We start from the raw sequence: 27,515 nt of genomic DNA, 5'->3' as shown, positions 1-27,515 counted from the left end.
TTCCTCAAGTATCAGTACTTAATTTTTCGTTCCACACATAAAACTCTGTGAGTGGAAAGGCTGCTGGCCCCCTTGTCAGAGGTAATTTCTCAAGGCTCTGCATGGGATTTAACGGGAGCCATATGGTTAAGTCCGTCAACCCTCCCAGAAAGCATCCCCCTGAAGGGCCCTCGTAAATGTTCTCAGGGCTGTGAAAGATCCAGCAACTTTCTAACAATAAAGCAATGTTCACAGCCACGATACTCAGCAAAACACAAAGCAGGAAGTAATGGCTTCTATTCTGAATTACTCAAAGGGGTCTTCAAGCTGTCCTGGCAAAGGGCTGTGGGCCAGTGACACCCTGGGGCCTGCTGGTCTGTTGCCTCCAGCAGGAAGAAGGCTGGCCTGGATGTCACTAGCATCAGCCTGGGGTGGGCAGTGACGGTCTTACTCATGCTCAGTTTGGCTTGTGAAGTTAAAGAAAACTCTGGATAGTGGTTTTACACAGCTATGCATTTACAGAGCAAGCACACTCCCAAATTGTCAGCTGCTTTATTTATCTTAAGTCCTCTTTAAATGTTGCTTTTCTGTGGCAGCGCCATTAGCCGACCTCTCTCCCTTAATTTCTGAGCAACGGCGACACAAAAATCCTCAAATCAATTACCATTCCCATCTCAATGAACACCTCAAACAGCAACACCAACTCATACAACGAAGCCGCATGACTCTGGTAGAAAAGGTAGCATGCTTTTAACACCAACACGCTCTGAGGCAGAACAAGCTTTATTACTATGGCTACCGGTCACGTCAAGGACCAAGTATTAGCCACACCTAATACTCTGTATAATACATAGTGTCAGAGATTGCAAACAGAAAAGAAGTGCGGAAAGGGCAAGAGGAGGTACAATTTATGACGCGTACTGGCTTCTCTTTATTTTTACATAAAACAAGGTTTGCTTCTATGGCATCTTATATCAATTTCTGGCTAAGTATCGGGCCTAAACTGTCCAACCACAACCCCATGCAAATAGGGTTCAGGACCAAATCGCTAACATAGTTACACATCACACGGACACTGATGTGCCAGGATTCAAAGTAGTACAAAACGAAGGAGGAATTTCATACATTAATGGCTTCAAATATGCATGCGGTTGACCATATTTTCACAGTTCCTGACATCTTAACCAGAATGTTCCCCAACGAGCCAGATATCTTCTGTTCAAGACACGAGCTTTCGTAGGAACATTTGTGTATCTTGATGTTAGGCACAGAACACTTCTATGTCGTAAACTATGACCATCAAGTACTTTTTTTTTTTCAACGTTTATTTATTTTTGGGACAGAGAGAGACAGAGCATGAACGGGGGAGGGGCAGAGAGAGAGGGAGACACAGAATCGGAAACAGACTCCAGGCTCCGAGCCGTCAGCCCAGAGCCCGACGCGGGGCTCGAACTCACGGACCGCGAGATCGTGACCTGGCTGAAGTCGGACGCTTAACCGACTGCGCCACCCAGGCGCTCCCTTTTTTTTTTTTTTTTTAACGTTTTTTTAATTTATTTTTGAGACAGAGAGAGACAGAGCCTGAACCGGGGAGGGGCAGAGAGAGAGGGAGACACAGAATCGGAAACAGGCTCCAGGCTCCGAGCCATCAGCCCAGAGCCCGACGCGGGGCTCGAACTCACGGACCGCGAGATCGTGACCTGAGCTGAAGTCGGACGCTTAACCGACTGCGCCACCCAGGCGCCCCTTGTACTTTTCACCAATCGTCTAACAAGCTCACGTGTTTGCCCAAACCCCTACAGGGGATTCAATCTGTAGAACATGTTGAATGAAAACGGAATACAGGAAGAAAACGGGTGGAGTAGAGTGGCAGTGTCGCCCACGACCTATCAGAATCCTGTACTGAGGTCCATTGGTGGAGAATGCCACATTCCATACCACCTTCACTACTCTCCTGAAGAATCACCGGGCATGAATTCCCTGCTCATGCTTACATCATAAAGAGAACTAGACTCCCTCAGGAAAGCTGGGATCTATTAAGATTATAGCCACCTCCTCAATTGCTTACCGGCTCCTACAAAAGTATCTCATGCAAAGAGAGACAGAGAGAGACAAAGACAGAGTAAGAGACAGAGAAAGGGAATTTACATGACCACTACATGCTCATCTACCATTTTTCCCAGGTTCTGCTGACTTAATCCTGAATTAATGAGCCTGTTACATGATATCTAATAAAAACGACTGCAGCAGAGATACTGCTTGGAATCTGCCACATATTTGCTCCAAGGCTGAATCGATTTCATCTATATTTAACACATGCTTGTTTTCTGTCTCACTTGTCTCCCCCACAGCCCATGGCTCAACTCTTTTTTTTTTTTTCCCCCATCTGGAAAACTTATCTCCTAAAATGCTACCATCAATCAGCCAAAGACACTCTTCCTGAGAGAGCGTCTGCCAGTCTGACTAAGCACAAGTAGTCACTAGTTTGGGGATGCCTCCCACACTCTCTAGCACCGTGTGTTTTTCTAGCTTGCCTAACCGCACGAGTACAATTTGGGATATTTATACTTACCTCCAGTTTCTACTGGGATAACAGCGTTACTTTGACAGAACTGGGCATAGGGCATGGTGGGGGGGGGGGGTGATATGGGATGGCACAGAAGTTGCCCGTGTCGCTTATCTACCTACTTATAAATTTATTTCTTTGGATTTTTGCATTTCCACCCACTTTGGTCTAGATTGGCTCAGTGCCTGCTCAAAAAGTATGAACATCGATGCTTACAAAGACGGATATGCTTTGCCCCTCAAAATCTTCCCTGGACTACCGTGCTGTTCCCATTTCCAACTCCTTCATTGTCAATATCACCCCTAATATATTCGAGCCTTTATGCTTAAATACAGCATGAAAGAAGGTGCAGAAAAGAAAGCAAAAGTAAGGTTGGCAGCAGAAGCCAAGCACCGGGAGAAGGGAAGGAAAAAGAGGGGGCAGGAGACAGGCGGCCCCCTCCCTCTCCCACAAAGTTCCAGTCGTGAACACACCCACTGGCCGCAGCAAAAAGGCACTATGCGTGGGCACAGGTGGGTCCCAGCCTCCCTGCCTGGATGCAGCTTAAGCGCTGAGCCTGAATGAAGACTTTCATTGCTGTTTGCTGTTTTTGTTGGCCAGTAGCCATGGCAAACATTTGCAGGTGGCTTGGCCAGATTTTGACACTTAAATATTTGAGGTTGTGATAAAAATCAGAATATTACTACAATATGGTTCTGTGCAGTCTCAAGAAAAAAAAAAACTATCTGCAATTTCAAATGCTCATTTAAAGACACAGTCTCCAGAGGGAACTCATGTTTTAAAATAAGTACTCATTTCCTCTTTGCTGCGAGAAATAAAAGAGTCAACCATCCCCAAATGTTACCACCTAGAGTTTCATTCTGAATCCACTGGTGAGATGGGTTGGGTTGTTCCTTGCTGAGCCCCCACGGCCATCCGGGCAAGGTTTTAGATGGGTCACATGGAGAAAATGGAAATGACAGGATGTGTGGGTTGGAATCAACATGGTAAGCACGACAGGGAAGGATCTGAAGAAAAGGAACAGCCTCCCTCAAGCCTGGCAATGAGACAGAGTCCTAAAAGTGACAATTATCTCCTAGAACGCACCAGGAGAGACACGCAGAAGTAAATGAGAAGACGGAGTGGGCTGGGAGGTCGCATGTACCAGAGGAACACTCCCACCCACCCAGGCACAGTGACACAGCCTAGAAATGTCACCCAACTGTACAGCCCTGGGCCAGCCGGGTAAATTATTGACAGAGTCAACACGCATCTTAGAATTCAGTGCTAACCCTTAAAAGATTGTTTCACAAAAACCAGCATTGTACTAACAATGGCCGAATGCTAAGGGCCTCCAAGAGGGTAGCTGGGGTGGGGGCGAGGGGGGAGGCAGAACTCCAGGGGGGAAGGAATGTTATAAAACTGCTAGTAAACTCTAACACATTTTATGTTTTTTCCCCTTGAAAGAAAAATAAAATAATTATGATTAGCTGGCCTAACTGTGAATTGTCTGCCCAAAGCCAAACCACTAGAGTGAAGGAGTGCCTTGAGATTTAGATGCTGTCTTTAAAGAACCCACTCCACCCTCGTAGTATATTATAGGTTCTTGCTTTAGATGGTGGCAGTATTTGCTCCCACGGTCATTTGAAAACAAAAGAAATATTTAACAGGGCTACTAGCTAATTTAGCATTGGCTTCTTCCAACAAAGTCAAGCATTCAAATGGCCAGATTAATATTCTTTTTTTAAATGGGAGACCAAATGTACCCATGGCAAGCTCACGAAACCATCACTGCCCACAGCTCTCATTTGTTAAGACGGGTCTTCACAAATCACAACCCATCTGATAGGTTGAGAAATGTGGGAGACAAGGCACCCCTTCTAAAGCATTCTAAGGAGGAATAAGCTGATGTTGTTCCCCATGCTCACTCTTGATCTGAAATTCCTACAAACATGAAAAACAAAGGGGAAAGCACCTGGCTGGCTCAGTCCGTGGAGCATGTGACTCTGGATCTGGGGGTTTTAAGTTGGAGCCCACATTGGGTGTAGAGACTACTTAAAAATAAAGTCTTTGAGAGACTCGTAAAAACTGAGAATAAACTAAGGGTTGATGGGGGGTTGGGAGGGAGGGGAAAGTGGGTGATGGGCATTGAGGAGGGCACCTGTCCGGATGAGCACTGGGTGTTGTATGGAAACCAACTTGACAATAAATTTCATATTAAAAAAACAATTTAAAAAATAAAATCTTTTAAAAAACAAAGGGGGCAAGACACATTGGCACATTGCAGGTCTGCTTTGGGTTGTTGTTGTTGTTGTTGTTGTTTTAAATCACCATATCCAATATTCAGCTGAATATTCACACTGAATTCTGATGCACATACCAAATACAGCAAACTCCCTATCCTATTTTAAACAGAGGATTGTGGGAACATACAGCAAGCAGTTCTCAGCTTTCAACAATATAAATTTATCAGAGCTCTTTGGCTTAAGTTACTACTTTTTCTTCCTAGGAACTTGACTACTCTTAAATATTCGATTTCCTCTTCACTCTACTCCTGCGAGGGTGGAAAGAAGACACATAGCCATCATCCTGAAGATAAGGAAGCAGGCCAGAGATTCTGTTATTTCTGAGAAGCTCGCGGGTAATGCCCAGGCTGCTGGTCCTCAGACCACACTCCAAGTAGGCAGGGGATAGCACTGTCATATGAAACTCAGAAGTGAAAACTCTTTCCAACCCATAAACAGAGTGTCTGGGATTCTGACGAAACCGACCTTTCTACCAACTTTTCTCAATACTGCAGTACTGTCTTTTTTACATAAGCCAGGGGGAAAGGGCTTGCTGTTTTTGCTTTTTCTACTCCAGGAATGAGCCTGGGCCAACACAGAGGAAGGGGAGAACTAATAAAGAGGTATTAACAAGGAAAAGAAGCAAAGAAGAATAATCAGAGGGAAGCAAGACTGGAAATACATGGAAGACACAGGGGCTGGGCTCAGCAGATCCTAGGAAAAAAGGGACACACTCTGTTGGGGAGGAAGGTGGGCTGGTGAAACCTCCCTCTACCATCCTCAAGCATTTGTCCTGAAAGTATGCTCTGCTCCCCGTCACACCCAAGGGGTTTTCTCCCGTCATCTTGAAGTTCACAACTCTTGTCTGAAGAAGTGATGACACCGAATGCCTTGCTTTGCCCCGCAAAGTCCAGGATCAAAAGTGTCCACCAAATGGGGACTCCCCACCCTTCTCCCATTAAAAGCAACACTCTAAGGGCCAGGTGGTACCACACCAGCCAGGAACACCAACTTCTGTCTCACCCGATCTGAGCACCAGAAACAAGGAGAAAGTCCAGAACATTCTCTGAGCTCCAGCCAGGACCCAGAGACAACCGAGGAAGTCTCCTTACCCGATCTGGCGGTTGGTGGAAGGTGCCTGTGTGATGACAGAGCTGGACTGGGGCGACGGCATGGCTTGCTGAATCACAACGCTGGTGTCATGGTTGGGCATCCGGGTGCTGCCAAGCTGGTGAGCTCCGGGCCCCGCCATGGCCCCACCAACTGTGTTATGCATCGAGATATTCTGCCCAGAGAAGACAGAGGGGAAGGTCAGAAGAAGTCAATGTTTTATGCTACTCTCAAGCTCTCAGAGGACAAAATTGGGAATCTGGTCATGTCAACTAAATAAAGAGTTATGGCTTCTGACAAGCCATGGGTCCATCCATCTTGTTATAACTTACAGCTATGAGCAGATGAGAAACAACTATTTACCCTAAGAGTAACACACATAAGAAAACACCCTGAAATTTACTAATCACTCTGCCGCCTTCCTGATGTAAGGTGTCTATCAGGGACATTTGATGCATGTCTTCTCTGACTTGGTGTGATATATACTGTGTTTGAAAATAATTTCCATGGTGAGTGCATGATACTATGATTTAGTGAAGAGCTGTTCAGCATCCTGCTTTGAATGACATGCACACTAGGTTATTGTTTCTTTTTCAGTCCCATGAGAGTGGCCAACCACCTACTTCCACCCCACCCCCCCCCACCCCCAGGAAACTACTACCTTTCCCAATCATAATCTGGGTACTCATGACCCAAGCTCAACAACCTGGAGAGTGAGGATAGATGACTGGCATAGATGACAGGGTGTCTGGAATCCAATTCCAAGAGCCAAAGTTGCAACTTTTGGCTGTATTTCTATAAAATCTCTAACAATTTTATGGAATAACGGAATATAGAACAATGATTGCTTATTCATTTACTTTTTCACTGTCTTGTCCTCTAGAATGAAGAACGTTTGTGTTCATAACTCTCTCTCATGGTACTTGGAACATTGTAGGCACTCAGGTAAACATACATTGCATGAATAAACCAGTGAAGGCAAAATGTGACATCTGAGTCACTTAAGGGAACTAACAGCCTGTGCTTATTTCTGATGACTTGAATGAAGGTTTCCTTGTTTAAAATTCAAAAGTAATAGGGCGCCTGGGTGGCGCAGTCGGTTAAGCGTCCGACTTCAGCTCAGGTCACGATCTCGCGGTCCGTGAGTTCGAGCCCCGCGTCGGGCTCTGGGCTGATGGCTCAGAGCCTGGAGCCTGTTTCCGATTCTGTGTCTCCCTCTCTCTCTGCCCCTCCCCCGTTCATGCTCTGTCTCGCTCTGTCCCAAAAATAAATAAATGTTAAAATTCAAAAGTAAGGTAACACACGCAAGGTAAAGCTGTCTTAAAAGACAGTTCTTCTTAAAAAAAGAAAGTCACTGGGACAAACAAAAGAGGATTCACAATGGAACAGAAGTCTTACCAATGTGGTGGAGCCAAAAGGTGAGAAATTCAGAGTCTAGAAAAGAAAGGGAAAGTGCAGGGTAAAGCCAAGTAAGTAAGTGGGTCTCTGTAAACAGCTAGGCACAGCTCTTCAGCTTAGAAGTGTAGTGAAATTCGAGAGGTCAGCTGGACAATGGGTTGAGGATGGCAGAAAAGAAATGGAGTGTCACTAGCAATTTACTGGAGGGAAAATATATATCTGTCTGCGCTTTGGGGTTAGCAAAGAAAAAAATAAATGTTACCCAGGAGAACCAGAAGTGGTTCTTTGAAGTTCTTCTGCAAAGAACAGGATTTCCTGCACTACGTGTTAAATGATGGTGATAACATATATGGTATTTGGGGTGGTTGTGTCCATCACGTTGCACCTTTCCCAGATTTCTGATTTCTAAATCCTGACCACACAGTTTGTCAGGAGTCCGGATGGAAACTGGGCACCTGGCTTAGACTGTGAGCCGACTGTGTTATCGCGGGATCCCAAAGGCATGAACAGTCGTCTATACACACACGCGGTCCAAAGGCTCCTCTTTTACACTGGAAGGCTTTTCTGACGTGGGAAAATATTGTGGTTGGTTAAAGCAAGATGAAAGGAAATGGCGATTGGTGTTGGAGTAGCAGCGCAGGGGTATGCTTAAGTTCTTTTTATAGGGTCTAGAGATGCACCGAATTGAGCTCAAATGATAATAAAATAAAATAACTGGGTTACTTCTTTAAAAACTGAACCTTAACAAACATACTTCCCTGGGTCTTAATGAGGTCTTGAGGAAGTCAACGATTAAAAATATGTTTTTCCTCCATTGTTGGGATCCTCAGAGAGACTCCCAAGTTTTTGTCTTGCTCACAGCCACCTACTTTGCCAATAATAGATCTGAGGCACCGAAAGATTTCTGGCTCTTTTTAGAATTATTTTCTGTTGTGCTGTACTATCAAAAATTATGAGTAGAGCTGCACAGTCTAAAATTTACAATAACAATCTTTCAATTGACAAAGAAGAATATAAAATGTATGAACCTTCCTTGGGTCACCCGCGGCACTATTCTTCTATCACCCCCCTATGCAGTCCCCAAGTACTGCAGAGTCAACCTACGCATCTTTGATCTGTTTCTATCCTTCTATCTCTCCTCCTGCCAACCTACACCCAACCACCTCCATCCCCTTTCCTGGACTAGAAAGTGGTCTCCTAACTGGTCTGTCACTTACTTTGCCTTCCCTTTCTCCTTTTGCCCATATACGGTCACAGTGATTTTTTTTTAAGTTTGTTTGTTTGTTTTGAGAGAGAGAGAGAGAGAGAGAGAGAGAGAGAGAGAAAGCAAGGGCATGAGTGCGCAAGTGGAAGGAGGGGCAGAGAGAGAGGAGAGAAAGAATTCCAAGCAAGCCTATGCTGTGAGCACAGAGGCAGACTAGGGGAGGGTACGCACAATGTGGCCCTAGAGATCTTCCAAACTGTGAGATCATGACCTGAGCTGAAATCAAGAGTCAGAGGCTTAACCAACTGAGCCACCCAGGCACCTGGCATGGTGATCTTTTCAAAAAGCAAAACTGATCACGGCCCACAATTCTCCCCACCCAACTGCACTGCCCCACCTCCAGCCACCACCCCCACAAGCTTCTTAGATGGCTTCCATGGTTCAGAAGACATTGACAGCACTCTTTGTGTCATCTCCAAAGCCTGTAGGAGACCCTTCCTACCTCTCAGTTCATCTCACACTACTCTCACTCTTGCTTTGTGTTCTTCACTCCACCTTATTGGCATGTTCCTGTCCTCATACTGCCCATGCTCCCTTTCAGCACAGAGCCTTGGGAATATGTTTTTTTCTGCTACCTGTGCTCTTCCCCTGATTCCACCTTCAAATCTCAGATTAAGCATCACGCGAGGAAGATTTCCCTGACCTCTCCAGTGATGGGCACCCTCTCCCTCTTCTTTGCAGTACTTTTTACAAGCTCACAATTGTTTTGATTATTTGACTAACATGTTTCTTCCTTAAGGCCATAAGCGCAAGGTGAGAAGAGACTAAATTTGACTTTACTCCCCATTGTCTCTGTTGCCTAGATCAGTGCCTGCATATAATAAGTGCTCAGTAAACACTGAATGAGTGAGTAAACTATAAAATGATATTCCTAAAATATTCAGTATGAGGAAGTCTTTTATTCCCTGGCCAGTTTTTGAGAGTGCTAACTTTTTGTCCATCTACTGGGATCTCAGAACATGTTTATAGTATTAGAGCTTTAGATATTAAGGTATTTGTTCAATTATGGGCTAGAGAAAGAGAAAAGACCAGTGTTAAGATGAAAGCCACAAACATGGGACGTACACAAGAAGGAAAGCCTTTGAGAAAATATTAAATGAGCCCTCGGAAGAAGATGCCAAAAGGCAAGCTCTGAATCTTTGAGCACTTTGGCTCAAAGTATGGCAACAACCATTCTTCACCTGTACCATGAAAACCAGGAAAAAATGATCTGTGCTGCAGCACAAAGAAAATGATTTCTTCAGAGGGAAGCATGTTAAGTGAAAGAAAGAACTACTTCTTTAATGAGAATCATTAAGAATAATTTTAAGGGACACCCGGGTGACCCAGTCGGTTGAGCGTCCAACTTCAGCTCAGGTCATGATCTCATGGCTCCTTGAGTTTGAGCTCCACATCAGGCTCCTTGCTGTCAGTGTGAAGCCTGCTTTGGATCCTCTGTACTCCTCTCTCTCTCTGCCCCTCCCCTGCTCTCTCTGTCTCTCTCTCTCTCTCTCTCAAAAAAAAAAAAAAAAGAAAAGAAAAAGAAAGGAAGGAAGGAAGGAAGGAAGGAAGGAAATAAGAAAAAGAAAGAAAGAAAGAAAGAAAGAAAGAATTTTAAAAACTATCCAGGAATATACCTCACACCTTCTCCCACCAACATTTAAGACATCTCTTTGTCTCTGTGACCCCAACCACAGATGGAAAAGGCTCCTAAGTGTTATATTCTAATTCTTCAATAATCTCTTTTCTCCACCACACGTGAAATCTGCAAATTCTCCACACTCCTTCCCCCAGACCGAGGGAGTAATTTCAAAACATTTTGGAAAAATAAACAATTAGGCAAACATTATCATTTCACATTAAGAGAAGATCTTTTTTTTTTCCTTTAAGCATTACGTAGTAACTCAAACATGAAATTATTTTCTGAGTTCACATTTTCCCAATTATGGGTTCAAAACCTGTCTTCATTGATAAAAGAATGGCATTTTACCTCTGGGTAAGTTAAATATCCAATTTCAAAAACACGAGTGACTACATCTTGCTGAGTTACTTTTGCTAGTATAGGTGCATAGGTTTGGAACTGGTACAATAGTGTCATCAAGCCAGTGGATGGGTGTCAATACGCATGGAACAATCAGAGGTGTTCCTCGAGGCTCAGCCTTTGGCCTTTTCTTGTTCCGCATTTGTACCAACAGCTTGGATGAAGATGTAAAAATTGCGCCTGTCAAATCTGCAGTTGACACAGTGTTGGGAGGCAGAGCTTATGTTCTGGGTAGTAGAATCAGGTTTTACTTGAGCCAACTGTGTGATCTGGCCTCCAAAAATGCTAACATAAATCTAGGTTGCTGTAGAAGAAGTGCGATGTCCAGCTCAAGGGAAGTAATTACTCCACTGTAGAGCGCGCTGAACTGACCACATTTGGCCACCACATTTTAAGGGGGAAATTGACAAATAGGAGGGAATGAAAGCAATGAAGGCATCCAAAATGCATCACAGGAAGAACTGTAGAGGAATCAGGGAATATTTAGTCTGAATAGAAAAGATTTAGAGGCTCATGCTAACTGCCTTCAAATATTTGTGGGATTAGATACAGTCTATATTACTCCAGAGGGCATAATTTCAAAAAAATGGGATCATGTTGATAAAAGCCAATGATGACTACAATTTGAGTTCTTATTTTGAGACAACCACTATGCTAGATGCTTTATAAACTGCATCTCTAACCTTCACAATGGCATTACAGGGTCAGCGTTATTATCCTCGTTTTAAAACAATAAAATAGTAAAATTCCTACCATTACTAATACTATGCCATTCTCTTCTAGTCATCCACACTCTTTCTGGACTGATGCTCTAAAAATACAAATTTGATCTTTTGTCCAAAGACTAAACGAGCTGCCTTGTCACGTACTGAGCTTTCTGGCATTGGAGTTAAGCCAGTACAGACTAGTGGCCCCCTGTCAAGGATGTCACCAAGAGGATTTCTGCATCAGGAGGGAGAAGGTGCTGCATGACCTCTAAGGTCTCTTCTATTGCTAAGATTCCCTCACTTACGATACATGGTTCATACTTCGGCCCAATGCTTCCAAATGATTAGTAATCTGTGATAACATTGGAAATACACTGGCTTAGGAGTTAGGAGGTCTATTCTAGTCCAGGCTCTCTACCCCTCCTTGCAGCCATGTAACCTGGATAAATCATCCAACCCCCCTCAGCTCCATAGCCCCATTGCTAAAAGCAGGGGGTTAGACTACCTGGTTTCCATAATTATTTCTGGCTCTGATACTCCACAAGTCTCTTTGTATGTTACATTTTATGAGACATTAAATATCCAAACACACTTTTTAGATTCTGATTCACAGGCCTACAAACATTGATTTTTTTTTCTCCATAACCATAAGCTTTTGGAGATGAGTCTCCTAAAAATTATAGCTTTATGCCAGACCCAAGGGATCATGATTCAAGAAACGGATCCAACACAAAGTAAAATTTCTCAAACTTCAAAGATGAAAATTTCGCAAATTATTTTCACCTAAATCGCTCACTCTGGGGTTCCAATTTCTCCACATGTTCCTTTGACTTCTTCTTCCCTTCATATCCTTCAATATACCTTGCTCTCCATTCAGTGTTGTTCTGAGACACAAAGGGTGTGAATGGAATGAGAATCAGGGCATAATGAGTCTTGATTGCATACTCAGTGAGTTTGAGGTAGATGGTAATTGTCTTTCTGCATGCATGGGCTTGGAATACAATATGCAAAAAAAACAACGCAATGTATATGAATATATGTCCATGTTCTTATAAATACCTATAATTTCAGGGCGTGGTCATGAAGGATGAAGGGCAGTGGACCACAGATGAAAGTAAAAGTTGGAGCATACAGGGAGAAGGTTGTTGATTCCCATAAGGTCCCAAAATGCTATCTTCAAATCTATATTCTGTCCAACTGCCAAGGTGTGGAGACTTTATGGGTTTCTCTATAAAGAGCCAGGGTCATCCCGACACGCGTTTACAAGTCAAGTTGTGCAATCTTGGAATTGTCTGCATCTTAATGAGGCCCGGGCAGTTATGAAGACTTTCAGAACTTCCCCGATGTAAACATCCATGAATTGCATCCAAAAGATGTCTGAGACATTCACAGGATAACACAAGTTCTAACCTTGTGTTAGAAGAGACTAAGCTCTCTGGAGGTTTAGGAAGGATTCTAGAAGGTCCTAACTCCTTCTTTCTGATGCTCTCAGGAGCTGGAATACCAGAGTGAGTATTTTGAATTCTACTAAGAGAGTAGGCTGCCCAGTGACAGAGGGGACAGTGAAGTATTAGAGGGGACATAGTGGGGTTGGGGAGGACACCAGGGGCCATGCCAGCTGCCTCTCTCTCCATAACATTCTCCTTAGTGTAGCCACACTGTGAAAGATGAACATAAGAAAGAATCCATCTCAGGCAACTTTGCATCAGGGAAAGGGAGAGGAGAGCACAGAGCCCTGTGAAAATTCCAGCTCTGACATGCACATTTAAATTCTGCTTTTTCAGAGTATGCTACTTATCCCAGAAGCCTTCTAAGGGGAACAAAAACATGGGCACTGGAATATAGGGCTCAAGTTCAGATCAGCTCAATAGCACCTGGGCATGTTAAGTTCTCTGAGCCATACCTTCCTCATCTTTTTTTTTTTTTTTTTAACATTTATTTATTTTTGAGACAGAGAGAGACAGAGCATGAACGGGGGAGGGGCAGAGAGAGAGGGAGACACAGATACGGAAACAGGCTCCAGGCTCTGAGCCATCAGCCCAGAGCCTGACGCGGGGCTCGAACTCCCGGACCGCGAGATCGTGACCTGGCTGAAGTCGGACGCTTAACCGACTGCGCCACCCAGGCGCCCCCCTTCCTCATCTTTAAAATAGAGATAATCATCTAATGAACAGGGTTGCAGTGAGCCCCACATGAGAGGACGGATGTTCCAGCACAGTGCTGACAGCATACGTGTACTTCTTCTCTTTTAGTATAGTTCCGAACGTGAGGCTCAGAGAGTAGTGGTTCATTCTGGGTGGCTACTCCCCATGACTGATTTTAATAGAAATATTACTAATAATAGCTAGCACTTATACAGCATTACCATACGGCTGAAAACTCATTTAGTCCTTATTAGTCTATGAGGCACATAGGATTATTAATCTTCGTTTTACAGAGGAGGAAACTGAAGCACAGAGAGGTTAAGTAACTTGCTCAAAGTCATCCAACTGATAAGTGAAGGAGCTCAGACCTAAGCCCTTTGGCTTCAGAGTCCAGATTCTTACCTACTAAGCCATACTGCCTCTACAGTCTTGCTGTAAAAATATTTTCTAGTGGAAAATGACATGGCAAAAAATAAAGTGTACCTGCTATCCTTTCTAGGGACATTAAAAGAAATGGTTAATTGATGCTGGTATGGGATCCTGAGAATTACAATATATCGGTCTTACCACTAACTTGGGGCAATGTCATCACCACCATTTTCATACCTAGAAAAGCCTGGGATACACCATTAATTCATTTCTAAGTTGTTGCCTCATGACCCTTGTCTTAATGTCATATTGCCTGCACAGGTCTTTTGAGACTGGTTTACAAGGAACAGGGCAGATTAAGATTAGGGAGGAAAGCTGTACTTCAAAAACTGTTGAACGATACTCCTACCAAACTACCAAAACAACCAACCAACTGTCACTCACTCATTCTCTGATGAAGTTCAGCTTCCTCAATAGTTCCATGAGTTAAGCAAAAGGCTGAGAAAGAGGTAATTTCTTTGATGTTTGGATCAAGTTCAATTTCCAAGGCAACTTCCCTTACAGCGGGTAGAAAAGCAGCTCACACATGGATATGACCCTCAGTGGCCGTTAGCACACTCACCCGTTCCCAGGAAGTGGAAGGCCTGGCCTGAGTGAGGTTCTAGACTTGAGTCTGCAAGATACGGACCAGCAAGATCCATCTGACTGGACTGTGCTCTCCTCCAACTCCAGACCTCTGTCATCCTTCCTAATACTGGGTTTAGACAAAAGAGCCCTGAACCATCCCTGTAAGCATTTTATAGCTATTCATTTAATACCGTAGTAAAATGCTCAAGACAATAAATGTCTTCTCAGGTGCCACCCTCGACTGTGAGAAACAGTTTTCAGGTGTCTCTCAAAGATCCTGCTCCTTCCTGTTCAGATTCTCTCAGTGCCGTGGAGTGTCTGTGTCTCTGCTCTCACCTCCTGCTTTAGTGTCTCGGTTAATTCCGCTAAATATAAGCATATGGGTTAAAAGGAAGGAAGTGATGCCACTTCGTTCAGGTTACTAGAATTTTAGTTGAGCAAATCTCTGTGGTTGATGCATCCACAGATATCTTGGAAGTCAGAGACTCCTCTAATGCCCCTGAAAATGATATTGTACTCACTGCTCCCTGGTAAAGTTCCTCATTTCTCAAGAGTCTTCCCCAAGAAACCGTGGCACCAGCCTACTTGAACACTTCTGCCGGCCATACCTCTGACCTATGACTTGAGCTTTTATCATTTCATTCCAATCAATCTTTTCCGTAACATCTCCTGGCAACTCATCCTCTCTACCCTTTCCCTCTCATTCACACACACAGACCTCAACGCTTCTTGACTATTCATTCCATTTCATGTTTCTTTTTCACCTTTGCAAATGATATCTCCTCTTTGCGGTCAATCCGAGATCCAGCACCTTTCTCCTCTGTGGGGCCTTCTCCCACTGCTTCTGGCCCCATTAGTTGCTCCCTGTTTTGTGCTCTCATGGTACCTTTTCCATATTGCCATTAAAGAGCCTGGCTGATTTCCACAAGCACTTCCTCCAGCAAACTTGGACCAGGGAGTACGCCAGGTTCACCTGAGAACAGCCAGTGTCTGCTCCTTGATATGCACCTTGCAGACGTGCAACAAATTCAATTTTTCAGTGAATACATGAATGGTGGCGATTTTCTGCAAGTCTATTGCGTCTCTTTGCTTTACTTTCCTCACTTGTTAAACAGGAACAACCATACCTGGTAAGGTTTTCATAAATATTTAGTTAAGTAATGCCAATGCAGAGCTTAGTACAATGTTGGGCGTATTAAATGCCCAACACTTTTTAGTAACCATTACTTTAATTATCATTACTGTTATCATTAACAATGGTAACGCCGCCTCTATACGCAATTAACCACTCTTTGGTCCTCCATTTTATCCCATAAATACCTCTTTCAAAGCTCTGATAACACATTGGTGTATTTGTTTATTTTTAAGATCGGTCTTCCCCTTCTAGCTGTGAAGACTCTGACAACAGGAACAGTTTCTGATTTCACGTGGCTGTCCCCAGGGCTTAAAACAATACCTGCCACATGGAGGTTTGCTGAATGAACGTGTCGGGAGTGCAACTACAGTGCTCCCAAAAAAGAAAAAAGAAAAAGAACCCACTTTCCCAGAAGACCTACAGTTCAGAGGCAATATGGAAATCTAAGGAGACAGAGGGATAAAAAACAAACGAATCTGAAAAACACCTTTACTCACACAGGCAATAGAAACAGAGACCCACCCTCTAGAGCAGATTAGGCGCTGGCCTAAAGGGTGAAGGGCTAGCCAATGGGTCTGCACCTTCATGTGAGCTCCAGCATTAAGCCCATGATCTTGCTTGACTTATTAGTCTGTTGATTTTGCCTTCATACTGATTCCCACATCTGTCTTTTCTTTGCTATCCCACAAGCTCCAGTTTGATAACCTTCCACCCTGACCACGCTATAACTTCTTACTGTTCTCCTGGCTTTCAACCCTTCTGGTCCCTCCCAGGCCACTCCAGACCGCAGAGTCCAATTAATTGGTATGAATCAGCACTTTCCCAATGTCATACCTTAACTCTAAAACCTCCCAGGGCTCCCCAGTGCTTACACTGTGAAAGCCCACTCTTAGCCTTGCCTTCAAAGGCTCTTTTATCCAGCCCCATCTCTTACCCCTGTCCCCTGTGCCAGCCCTCCGCTCTGACCACCCTTCTCTACTCACTACGCAACTCATGAGTTCAAATTCTCCCCTTCACACCTTTGCAGGTCCATTCCCCAGGCCTGGAATTTCCTCTCTGCTTAGCTAAATCCTACCCTCTAGGCAATAAATCTGTTGGTTGATAGATACAGTGTTTTTCTCTAGTACAAACGGGGATAGTATTCCCTGGCTTCCTTTGAACTATGAAGTTAAGGTACAGAATGGCTTGAAAAGAGCTTTAATAACATACGTATTATCCTGCCACCCTTGCTCTCCTCTCCTCTGACATCCCCTCATTCTTGGAAAGACCGCTTTCCTCTGTTCAACCTCTGGTTCATCTTAAATATCACCTTTTCAATGTCACCTCTCTAACTAAAAAAAAACCCTCCTACTATTTTCTACCTCAGTACCCCGAACCTTTCCTTTATAGCATGTGTCATAAGGTGTGATTTTTATCATTATCATTTCCAGTTATATATTATCACTAGCATTTTATTATTATTTTATCATTATTATTTCCAGTTATATATACTTTTATCATTATTTTTTTTTTATTTTTAAAACATTTTTTTTAAATGTTTATTTATTTTTGACAGAGAGACAGAGCACGAGCGGGGGAGGGGCAGAGAGAGAGGGAGACACAGAATCCGAAGCAGGTTCCAGGCCCTGAGCTATCAGCACAGTGCCCGAGGCGGGGCTCGAACTCACAGGCTGTGAGATCATGACCTGAGCCAGAGTCGGATGCTCAACCGACTGAGCCACCCAGGCGTCCCTATACTTTTATCATTAGTATTTCCAGTTACCTATTATAAATTCCTGGAAGGGAAAGCGCCCGTCTTATTTTCTCTTCTATTGCTAGTGCCCAGCTCAGTGCCGACACAGAACTAGACAACCAGTGACCGAATGGACAAATGAATTAGGATTTCTGAGGTGATGATATAATAAAGAGCAACCAATTTACAATTTCCTCTCATTGGGCACACGGTCGTCTTAAGCCTGAGATACAGAGAGATAACATTTGCTGACTTGAATCCTCATAAGTCATGTCAACAGAGGCCAGACACAGCTTAACAGTCTCCTCAAACTGCCATGCATTTGGTCAATTCAAATCACTGGTTGAAGTGAGGCAAGACAGGCCCCCCTAAGCAACTGGAAAACATACAGGAGAAGACAAAGTGAAATGATTACAAACAAGCAAGAAACTGGGGTCCTGGGGTGTATATGGGGAAGGGAAGCGAATGGCACCAATGGCATTGCCAGGCTCCCACTTCTGTACAGCATGGGGAAGAAAAGGTTCGCGAATATCCTGAAAGAGGCACTGAGCACACAGGGAAATGCTGAGGAGACACACTAAGAACCTGGTATGGCCACACCCGGGGCAAATGGCCCATTCTAGAATTAACTAAGCGTATTTCCCTTCCTTCCTTACCAGAACGTGTGAAATTACCAAAAGTAAGGGTGAATATAAAACTACCACAAGGATGCTGATGGTCTGTTTCCTCAGCATTTCAAAGAGAATCAAATACTTATGCTGAATGACCAGAAATACCAATGTAGCGCTCTCTTCAGTGCTGCTCATGGTCTACTATAGTTCTGAGAAGAGACTTTGCCTTTCCCTCTCCCAAAGCCCCCCCTTCTCGGCTCTTCTCTCCTGGCCAAAAGAGCTGGAGGGCAGGGCTGGCTGCTAAGATGAATCTGCTTGAAAACTCCCCTGCCTGGAGCATTGGTGGAGTATCTGCATTCCTGAATATTTGGCAACAGCCTCGCTCTTAACATGAAATAGAAATGTGATCTTCAGTGGGAAGGAAAATGTGCTACAAGATAGACTTCCTCCTCCGAAACAATAGAGAATAAGAGTGCCTGCCCTCCGTTTCACTTCTGGTGGAACCTGTCAGGTGGCTTGCCATGAATGGCCTTGCTTTGTAAATTGTTCAGTACCTTCACAAACGTAAGTTACTGCTATGCTGCAGTAGTGATCAATATTAATTCAGGGAAGTGGATGTTTTATTAGGAGACAAGTACCCTCCACCTGCCATTGCTACCAAGCAAACTGAATCACAGCGACTGGTGTTTGTTAAGTCTTTGACCAAAACCCAAATGATATAATGCGACACAGGAAATCAATGAGAGACTGAGTCTGTCTTATTTGATGAAATCCTAATAGAAAGAGATAACATTTTTACCTTGACCATACCAAATGAAATTCACTTGTTGTGTGCATCGAGGCACTGGCCACAACTGGATGCAACAGTCCTCAAAAGAAGCCTCTGGAAATCTTGTCTGAATATTGAGAGCGAATTTTCAAAAAACAATTTTTAACGTTTATTTATTATTGAGAGACAGGGAGAGACAGAGCATGAGCATGGGAGGGGCAGAGAAAGGAGGAAACACAGAATCTGAAGTAGGCTCCAGGCTCTGAGCTGTCAGCACAGAGCCCGACGTGGGGCTCGAACTCACAAACCGTGAGATCATGACCTGAGCCGAAGTCGGACGCTTAACCGACTGAGCCACCCAGGTGCCCCAAGAGCAAATTTTAAAATAAGAGTTCTTACCAGTCATTTGGGTTCTCTGGGTCCTTAGGAGTCCAGAGAAGTGCAATGGGGGTCAATGAGATAGACGGTTTCCATGTTTACAGCACATACAATGTACATTCCCAAACCTACATTATACCACTTATTACCATTCTGACCTCATCACTTCCTACTACTCCTAACCTTACTCGCTCTGCTCTAGACACATACTGGCCTCCTCAATGTTCTGCAGACATACAATAGCCATGGCACTGGCTGCTCCCCGCTCCCCACCCCACCCCCCGAAAAGGTTCCTTCTCCTTCTCCTCACATCTCCTTCTGCCACCAATTCCGAATGTCTGCTCAAACGTTACCTCCCAATGAGCCTTATGTCTGAGGCTGGCCACTCTAAACTGACAACTCAACTTCCTTGAATCCACATTTCCCTTACTTAGTTCATCCTCTCCCATCATGACATCCATTCCTTCCTCACTTACTCCAATCCAAAAGCACCAAACTACTTCTGATCCCTATTCTTAAGACAATATGCAAGAAAAGAAAAAAAAAAGACACAAAATCCAATGACTCTATTCTTTTTGAACCACTAGAAATCTCTCTTATCTCTTTCTCTGTGGATGCCATGTTTTGAAAATACTTCTTTAAAAGTCATGAATTCATGGGGCGCCTGGGTGGCTCAGCCGGTTGAGTGTCCGGCTTCGGCTCAGGTCATGATCTCACGGTCCATGAGTTCGAGCCCCGCGTTGGGCTCTGTGCTGACAGCTCAGAGCCTGGAACCTGCTTTGGATTCTTTGTCTCCCTCTCTCTCTGCTCCTCGCCCGCTCATTTTCTCTCTCTCTCTCTCTCTCTCTCTCTCTCTCTCTCTCCTTCAAAACTAAATAAAAACATTTTAAAAAATTTAAAAAGTAATAAAATAAAAGTCATGAATTCATTTTTCTGTACCAGTCTTGAAGCCTTCACATTTCTTAATTTCTAAAATCTCATTTCACTCTATTGTACCATCAGACACTACTGTTTCACAGCATTGATAAAATTCTAGGCCCAGAAAGAAACTGATGCTTTATTTTTTTATTTAAAACAATTTTTTAATGTTGTTTCATCTTTGAGAGAATGAGAGAGAGAGAGAGAGAGAGAGAGAGAGAGAGAGTGGGAGTGGGTAAGGGGCAGAGAGAGAGGGAGACACAGCATCTGAAGCAGGCTCCAGGCTCTGAGCTGTCAGCACAGAGCCAGACGAGGGGCTCAAACCCACGCACCGTGAGATCGTGACCTGAACTGAAGTCGGACGCCTAACCGACTGAGCCACCCAGGCGCCCCAAGAAACTGATGCTTTAGTTTTTCTGGGCAGACTTGCTGCAGATAAATGTATAACTGCAATTAGAAAATGTGACTACTATATCACTTGGGATGCCAAAAGGAAACAGACAGCACACTGAAATTGTGTAACTTGAGGACTGATTAATCAAGAAACTATTTGCAAAGGTGTGGGCAGAGTGCAGGGAAGCCACAGCCACAATGCAGTACCCCGGGGCCAATAAGCGTTCCTAGGCCTATAGGAGTTGAGAGAAGGGAGAGGTTACCAGACCTCAGGAGAGAGACAGGTTAGCAGGAGACCAGGGAGGAGAGAGCTGTGTGGACAGGGCATCTGGCAGGACCTGGGACCTTTGGTCAAAGAAGACAACTAACTGAGGCAGCTGGGAGAATAGACACCCAGGTCCCCTTTTCTCCCTTTCTGGAACCTACTGTGGTAGTTCATGGCCACTGGCCCAAATCCAACAGGAAAACACAGGTTAAAGGTCAGCCTTTCAGGGTAGACAGCAGGGTGGAATAGGGGGAAAATGGGCCCAGATGGACACTGAGAAAATATCTAGCACAAGTATGTTTGATTAAATTTATTTTATTTCACAAGCAATATACTTGCTTATCAGAGAAAATTTGTGAGGAAAAACAATACATGGGAAGGAACAAAATCACCCATCATCCAACATACAGAAAAAAAACTAATAGTTTACTATACCTCTCCAGATATTTTGTCTCTATATATGTATACACACCATGTTCACACACGCGCGCGCGCGCGCACACACACACACACACACACACATTATGATATGCAAGAGATCCAAAAGATCAGAAACCCCACTAGGACGCAGTAACACAGTTTGCATTCCACCCCACCTACCATGACTGAAAAAAAAAGAAATGTTATCTGTATCTTTATTTCCTCTCTAATTTAAACCATATAAGGACAGGACTGTCACTAGCTGAACTGGCTCTGCATTTATCCGTGTGCTTAACAAATCATGATGGGACTGATAAAAACAAAACAACGCAGAGTGAAGCCTGTCCCACAGTGCACCCAAGTAACCCAGCTCCACCCCACAAAGATGAGCTGGGGCAGGCACGGCTCCTCTGAACCCAGTTACACACCCTCAAAACAAGGTCTCACTTTTAGGCCACAGCTTCCAATGTGTCTACATTCCTCCTGGTGAAACAACTGAGCTTGGAAGAAGAACAACTTGCTATGTGGGAGTCACAGAGGGAAGAAATTGGCACCTGCTGTCTCCGTACCATAGGGCCATAACAGCGCGGAGTTCAATTCTCTTTTCCACCGAAGTTACTGTGTGGCAGGAAAGTAAGGACACGTAGAAGGTGCAGGTTTCTACTCTAGACAATCAGAATTTATGGGTTGGCTGGCTAAATAGAAGCACTAATGCCAATGAAATGTCTATATCTAGATGACCTCCCCCAGCAACCTGTCACTCTTGTATTAGAACGCCAAATCTATGGGTCCCTGCTCTTTGACCACTTGGACATCCTGTGTATTTCCATCTTCATTTTCATCCTCTTGTGCTCTATTGACAACCTCAAGGTGGGACAAATCACTGATTATTTGATAGACTAAGAAATAATATTTCTAAATCTAAAATAAAGATGAGATTCCAGGAGAGTCAGGTACCCACGTAAGAACCACACCCACACTGCTGGAGCCTTTAGTAAGTCAGTCCTTGGACGACAGGCTTCATGTCTTTCCCTTTGTGTTGGTATGTCCTTAAGCTGATAATATATATGTGTGTTTATTTTTGCTCCCCAGATAAGTTTTTTTATTTCATTTTGAAGTTTATTTATTTATTTGGGGGAGTGGGGGAGCAGAGAGAGGGGGAGAGAAATAATCCCAAACAGGCTCCATGCTGTCCACACACACAGCCCGACTCGGGGCTCAAACTCACGAACTGAGAGATCATGACCTGAGCCAAAATCAAGAGTCAGACGCTTAACCAACTGAGCCACCCAGGCGCCCCAGGTTTTTGTTTTTTAAATATCTGAATGTTGTCTGGTTACTTTTTAAAAAGTCTAACTGCAGATAGCCCATGTATAAAGACATGTTTCTCAGATGTCTTTTCACACGTCTTTTCACATCGATTTATGAAATAGTTTCCAACTGCTATAGATGAAATTAAAGAAATTTAAATCTGCTCTTAAAAGTCAAATAGAATCTGAGAATGAAGAGCCATTTTAAAGGTTTGTAACCATTGGTAAAAGGCATGTTCAGGGCAAAAGATGAAACACAAAATAGTTGAATCTCTTATATTATCTTCACTTTGATTAAACATCTTTGCCCATAAGTTAGTTCTGCAATTACACATAATACTGACTTCTGTGGGTAGCTAATTAACTCTCCATTCCCTTTTTAAGAAACAATGACAATGGGGCACCCGGGTGGCTCAGTCAGTTGAGCATCCAACTTCAGCTCAAGTCATGATCTTGCGGTTCCTGAGTTCGAGTCCCACATCAGGCTCTGTGCTGACAGCTCAGAGCCTGAAGCCTGCTTTGGATTCCGTGTCTCTCACTCTGTCCCTCCTCCACTGTGCTGTCGCTCAAAATAAATAAATAAACATTAAAAAAAAAAAAGAAGAAGAAATTACAATGTTTAGGCATAAATCTGATCTCCCTTCTGCTGCCATAGGAAAAACCAGTCCCCAAAGCCTCAGGGTCCTTATAGATGCCTTGTCTTATATTTTACCCCATTTATTCTTTTTTTAAAGCATTTTTTTTTAATTTTTTTTTCAACGTTTATTTATTTTTGGGACAGAGAGAGACAGAGCATGAACGGGGGAGGGGCCGAGAGAGAGGGAGACACAGAATCGGAAACAGGCTCCAGGCTCTGAGCCATCAGCCCAGAGCCCGACGCGGGGCTTGAACTCACGGACCGCGAGATCGTGACCTGGCTGAAGTCGGACGCTTAACCGACTGCGCCACCCAGGCGCCCCCTTTAAAGCATTTTTAAAAGTTTATTCATTTATTTTGAGAGAGAAAGAGACAGACAGACAGACAGACAGTGATTGTGGGAGAGGGGCAGAGAGAGAGAATCCCAAGCAGGCTCAATGCTGCCAGCACGGAGCCCAATGTGGGGTTCGAACTCATGAACCGTGAGATCATGACCTGAGCAGAAGTTGGATGCTTAACAGACTGAGCCACCCAGGTGACTGATTCTAAAAGTCTGTCATATCTCCACTTTTGATGAAGGTTGAGGCTCCATGTCTGAAGAAGGGCTGACAAGGTTAAAACAAACCTCTTTCCCCTTCCTCTCCTCCCTTCCATTGACTGGCATTAAAATCATCAAGAACTGTTCTTGTTGAAGGCCTTTTTCATGCTCTTCCAGAGGCAGCAGAGGGAAAAGACCTATTTCATCCCTAGTTTGTAACTTTGTGTAGAGGGAATCCAGAAAACTTACCTTTCTGGCACATGGTGACCACATTTGGGGAAACTTTCTACACACACACACACACACACACACACAATGCTACTTACCACTGGCTGAACAAAATTCAAGTGCAGGCTGAGAAGGGGGAGGAATGCTTGGCCAGTGGTAGAAAGAGGTTGAATTGCTTATGGCCTTTTATCTTAATTTTTGTGACACAATCCAATTACATCTATTTACTAGTGCCTTCTAATTACTAGCAGAGATGAATAATGAAAGATTACCCTTGTATTCAAGCTCTCCCTCAAGTCAGCCTCCCTCCCTGGTTCACTCATGTGAACATTCTAGATTCAAATACAGAGCATACCTAGAGCTCATGGCATGCTCAGCCAAATAAAGAGTCACGTTAAAAACTGGAAACAACCCTTCAGGGCTTCAGTAAGAGGCCAAGGTTACAGGTTGGTGCTGTGAATGGCAGGGTGGGATAGAAAGGGACCCTGTCCTGCCTCCAGGTATGGTGTCTGTAACCAAAGAGATGTTGGCCAGCGGAGCTACAAACTCTTTAATGTACAGGATTTAATGGTCAGGTTTCAGTGGTAATATAGGAATGTGAAAAGGAACAAAAGAAAAGCAGATCTACCGAAGTTAAGGTAATTATGGAAACAGTGGCAACTGGGGCAGGAAAAAGGAGGGATGATGTCTCTACCTTCATTAGGAATAGAGTCCCTTGACTTTGGATGGATAAACCCGAAACAGGAGATCCAGCTTGGATGCAGGCTGGGCAAACAGGCAAAAAGAAATTCCAACCTCAAGGAAAAGATTTTTTTTAAATGAAACCTCTAAGAACCCGCTCTCCGAACTTTAGATTTGAAAGAATCTGTCCCCATCAACAGCCTTTAATCCCACTCCCTGACTCAACAGAAAAGAAAACGGAGGCCAGAGGAGAGGATGTGATCAGACCAGTAGTTCACATCTAAGTGGACAAAGAAATAGAACAAGAGTCTAGATCTTTTGATTCCTCATTCAGTGCTCTTTTGGCTACGATGAATGATTTTAGAGTTCACCCCTGTAAAGTGGAAAAAGTGACTTTATTTCATGTTCACTTCAGAACTCAATATATTGGACTAATAAGGTAATGAATTATTTCATCTTGGGGCCGCAAAAAACTGGCAGGCACTCAAAAGAGGCAAGAGTTAGGGTCAAGTCCAGGGATGCCCATCTCCTCGGAATGACCATTAGGGATCTGGAGTGAAGGGGAAGGGATTCTCCTTGACGATGGACACACTGGCCCTCAGGCCCTACCAGCCTCCCTGCGGCCAGTCCGAATCTCTGAGAGCAGAAGTTCTGAGGTCACTCGGAACTTCATGGAAGGAACACATGGAGCCTCCTGAAAGCCCAGCACGGCACGGTTATAAGGCTGGGTCCCCGCCAGTTGCTCAAAGTACTTTCTCAACAAAAACAAAAACAAAACCCGGCAAAGAGCTCCCTTTGTCCTGACAATTCTCCCTCACACTTAAAGTGCCCAGCCCAATTAGGGCCATTTATTCTGTGCACACTTGGATAACGCTCTGATAAAAAGCTGAAACTCCAGAGCATGGCTGCAGGGACAGGAAAACACTATTGCTTCTATGGTTTCGTACACAGATTGCGTCATACTTAATGCTGAAATCATAAACTATATATTTTTGCCCCCTCCGAGCTGCCCATTGTGTGCTTATAAACAGGAACCTGGCAGCATGTCAGGGGTGCAAATTGATTTCCTTTCCCAAATAAAATTTTAAAAAGCAAATAAACAAGGTTATGTTGGCTAATGAAACATTACATGCCAGGCTGGGGAGAATTCTTTTAAAATGTATTTTCTTGAGCAAAGGCAACACCAAGCATCCGTAAAAGGTTCTTTAATAAACAACATGTTTACACAAAAATGCATTACTTGAAAGAAAGGCAAGTCATGGTGCATCTCCCATGATATATTTGGACCGGGTTTTAAGAAATAAATTAGGGATGGGTGAGAAGGGGGGTGTCCCACACTGCTACAGAATTTGGAAATTAACTACAGCCACTCACAAGTAAGATGAAGCGGTTCGTGTTTAGAAAACTGCTTGATCTTAGTGTTTTTATCATTTGTCATCGAGACGTAAGTAGCCCACTTGGAGTGCCTCCTATTGGTATGAGGAAATCCAGGAAAGAAAACTGAATCGTGCCCACAGTGCTTAGAGACATAGGACGAGCAAGCCTGGATGACTAGCATCGATGGAAACTTCTCCTGGACAGTGACCTGCTTCCCAGCTGGAAACCGGGTTAGTAATCCTCGTGTAAGAGGGATTCCCTGGCTCTTGTTCACCTTACACTTTACCACAGAGAATGAATTCCTGGAGCCCCAGGACCGAAGCCATCCCGAGTGGGCTGTGAAGCCCAGATCAAATATTCCTGCATCGTCTCCCTCCTTCCACTGTCTTCCCAACACCTTTTTGCTCACGCGCCCGGGCGGCAGAAACCCTGGTGCATCCCGATGAGCAGACAAAGCCCCAGGACAACTCGGAACGCAGCTTGAAGGAGGAGGCTGGAAAGGTAGAGGGTCAGTCTCAAGCCTGCGCAGCTGAGAGCTGAGTTGCTACCTAGCAATAGTGGTAGATGGACAGAGAGCATCCTGCGTGTTGTTGTCAACCCCGGTGATGCGTCCTTCCCTTAGAGTTACTGTCTGTCATCAGGGAATTAGTATCTCATACTAGAGCCCAAGGGCACAAGATAGAAACTCCCTATAGTCTTGGGATGGTCCCGACTATGAAGGAAGAAAAGAAACCTTTTAATCCTGCTCAGGGGGGTTTTGTTCAGCCTTAAAATACAACTCAGCCGGCTAGTCCGAAGTAAAGAACAGAACGGTTCCAAATCACAAAGGTAACCCTGAAATCCCGTAGACCCAAAGGCCCTACCCTCAGAGAATGGTGTTGGGCGGTGACAGGGTGTGAGGGCTCGGTGACGGAAGAGTGCCTGAGATGATAAGTTTTCTCTCTCTCTCTCTTTCTCTCTCTCTCTCTCTCTCTCTCTCTCTCTCTCTCGCTCCCAACTCACCATGCGACCTTGGTCAGGTCTCTGGGCCACTCGGAACGTTCTTTTTTCCACCACTTTTAATATAAGGCAAACACTGTCAGTCTGATGGCTGTGTGATTAATGAGGTAACATTTGTAAAATGCTAAGAGCTTTCCAGAACTCAAATGCAAATACTTTAGGCCAAATACTCTGGACAACAGTTAAAACACAAAAAGGGTTAGTCACCAGTTGGCTGAGGATATGAACCTGGGAAGGAATTGCAGAAGGAGTGTGTCCTGTGAAAGGATTTGACCATGGTCGGGCGCCCATCAGGGAAAGGGGAAGGAAGGAGAAAGAAGCTTTAGGCCTTGCAAAATCTAGCATATGAATTATTTCACCTGCAACAGAGGCCATTAGCTTTTAAAACCCTGCATCCTTTCAACAATACGGAAGATAATTTGATTCCACAAAATAGTTTTCGACACACATAATCCTATAGGGTACAACCCAAGGTATGACAGTAGATTATACTGAAACTTTTGTTCTTATCCCAAGAAAATGACACAGCATGAATCTATAAGGGCCACATACCCATTGGCTTGGCACTTGTAACCATCAACTTGACTTCCCCTGTTTTCTGTGGAAATGGAAGAATCATATTAATCATCGGCAAATTTGATAACAGATGTGTTTCCCAGCAAATCCACATCAAGCAC

General features: G+C 44.1%; 1 protein-coding gene across 3 annotated transcripts in view; it reads right to left on the bottom strand.

Annotated features, from left to right (window-relative positions):
* Positions 1-27,515, bottom strand: part of CREB5 (cAMP responsive element binding protein 5) — a 401,666-nt gene that overhangs the window by 240,038 nt on the left and 134,113 nt on the right. For 2 of the 3 annotated variants that reach the window (XM_043589166.1, XM_043589165.1), the window contains exon 5: positions 5,922-6,094. In XM_043589166.1, the coding sequence (XP_043445101.1) occupies positions 5,922-6,094 (173 nt within the window). Of the gene's footprint in view, positions 1-5,921; positions 6,095-19,094; positions 19,173-27,515 lie in introns of those variants that run through there. The other variant, XM_043589167.1, reaches the window with a different exon arrangement.

The sequence above is a fragment of the Prionailurus bengalensis genome, chromosome A2 (assembly GCF_016509475.1).
Source record: "Prionailurus bengalensis isolate Pbe53 chromosome A2, Fcat_Pben_1.1_paternal_pri, whole genome shotgun sequence".
NCBI classification, from domain to species: domain Eukaryota; kingdom Metazoa; phylum Chordata; class Mammalia; order Carnivora; family Felidae; genus Prionailurus; species Prionailurus bengalensis.
Note: the sequence above shows the minus strand (reverse complement) of the source record. Positions and strands in the feature narration are given on the sequence as shown.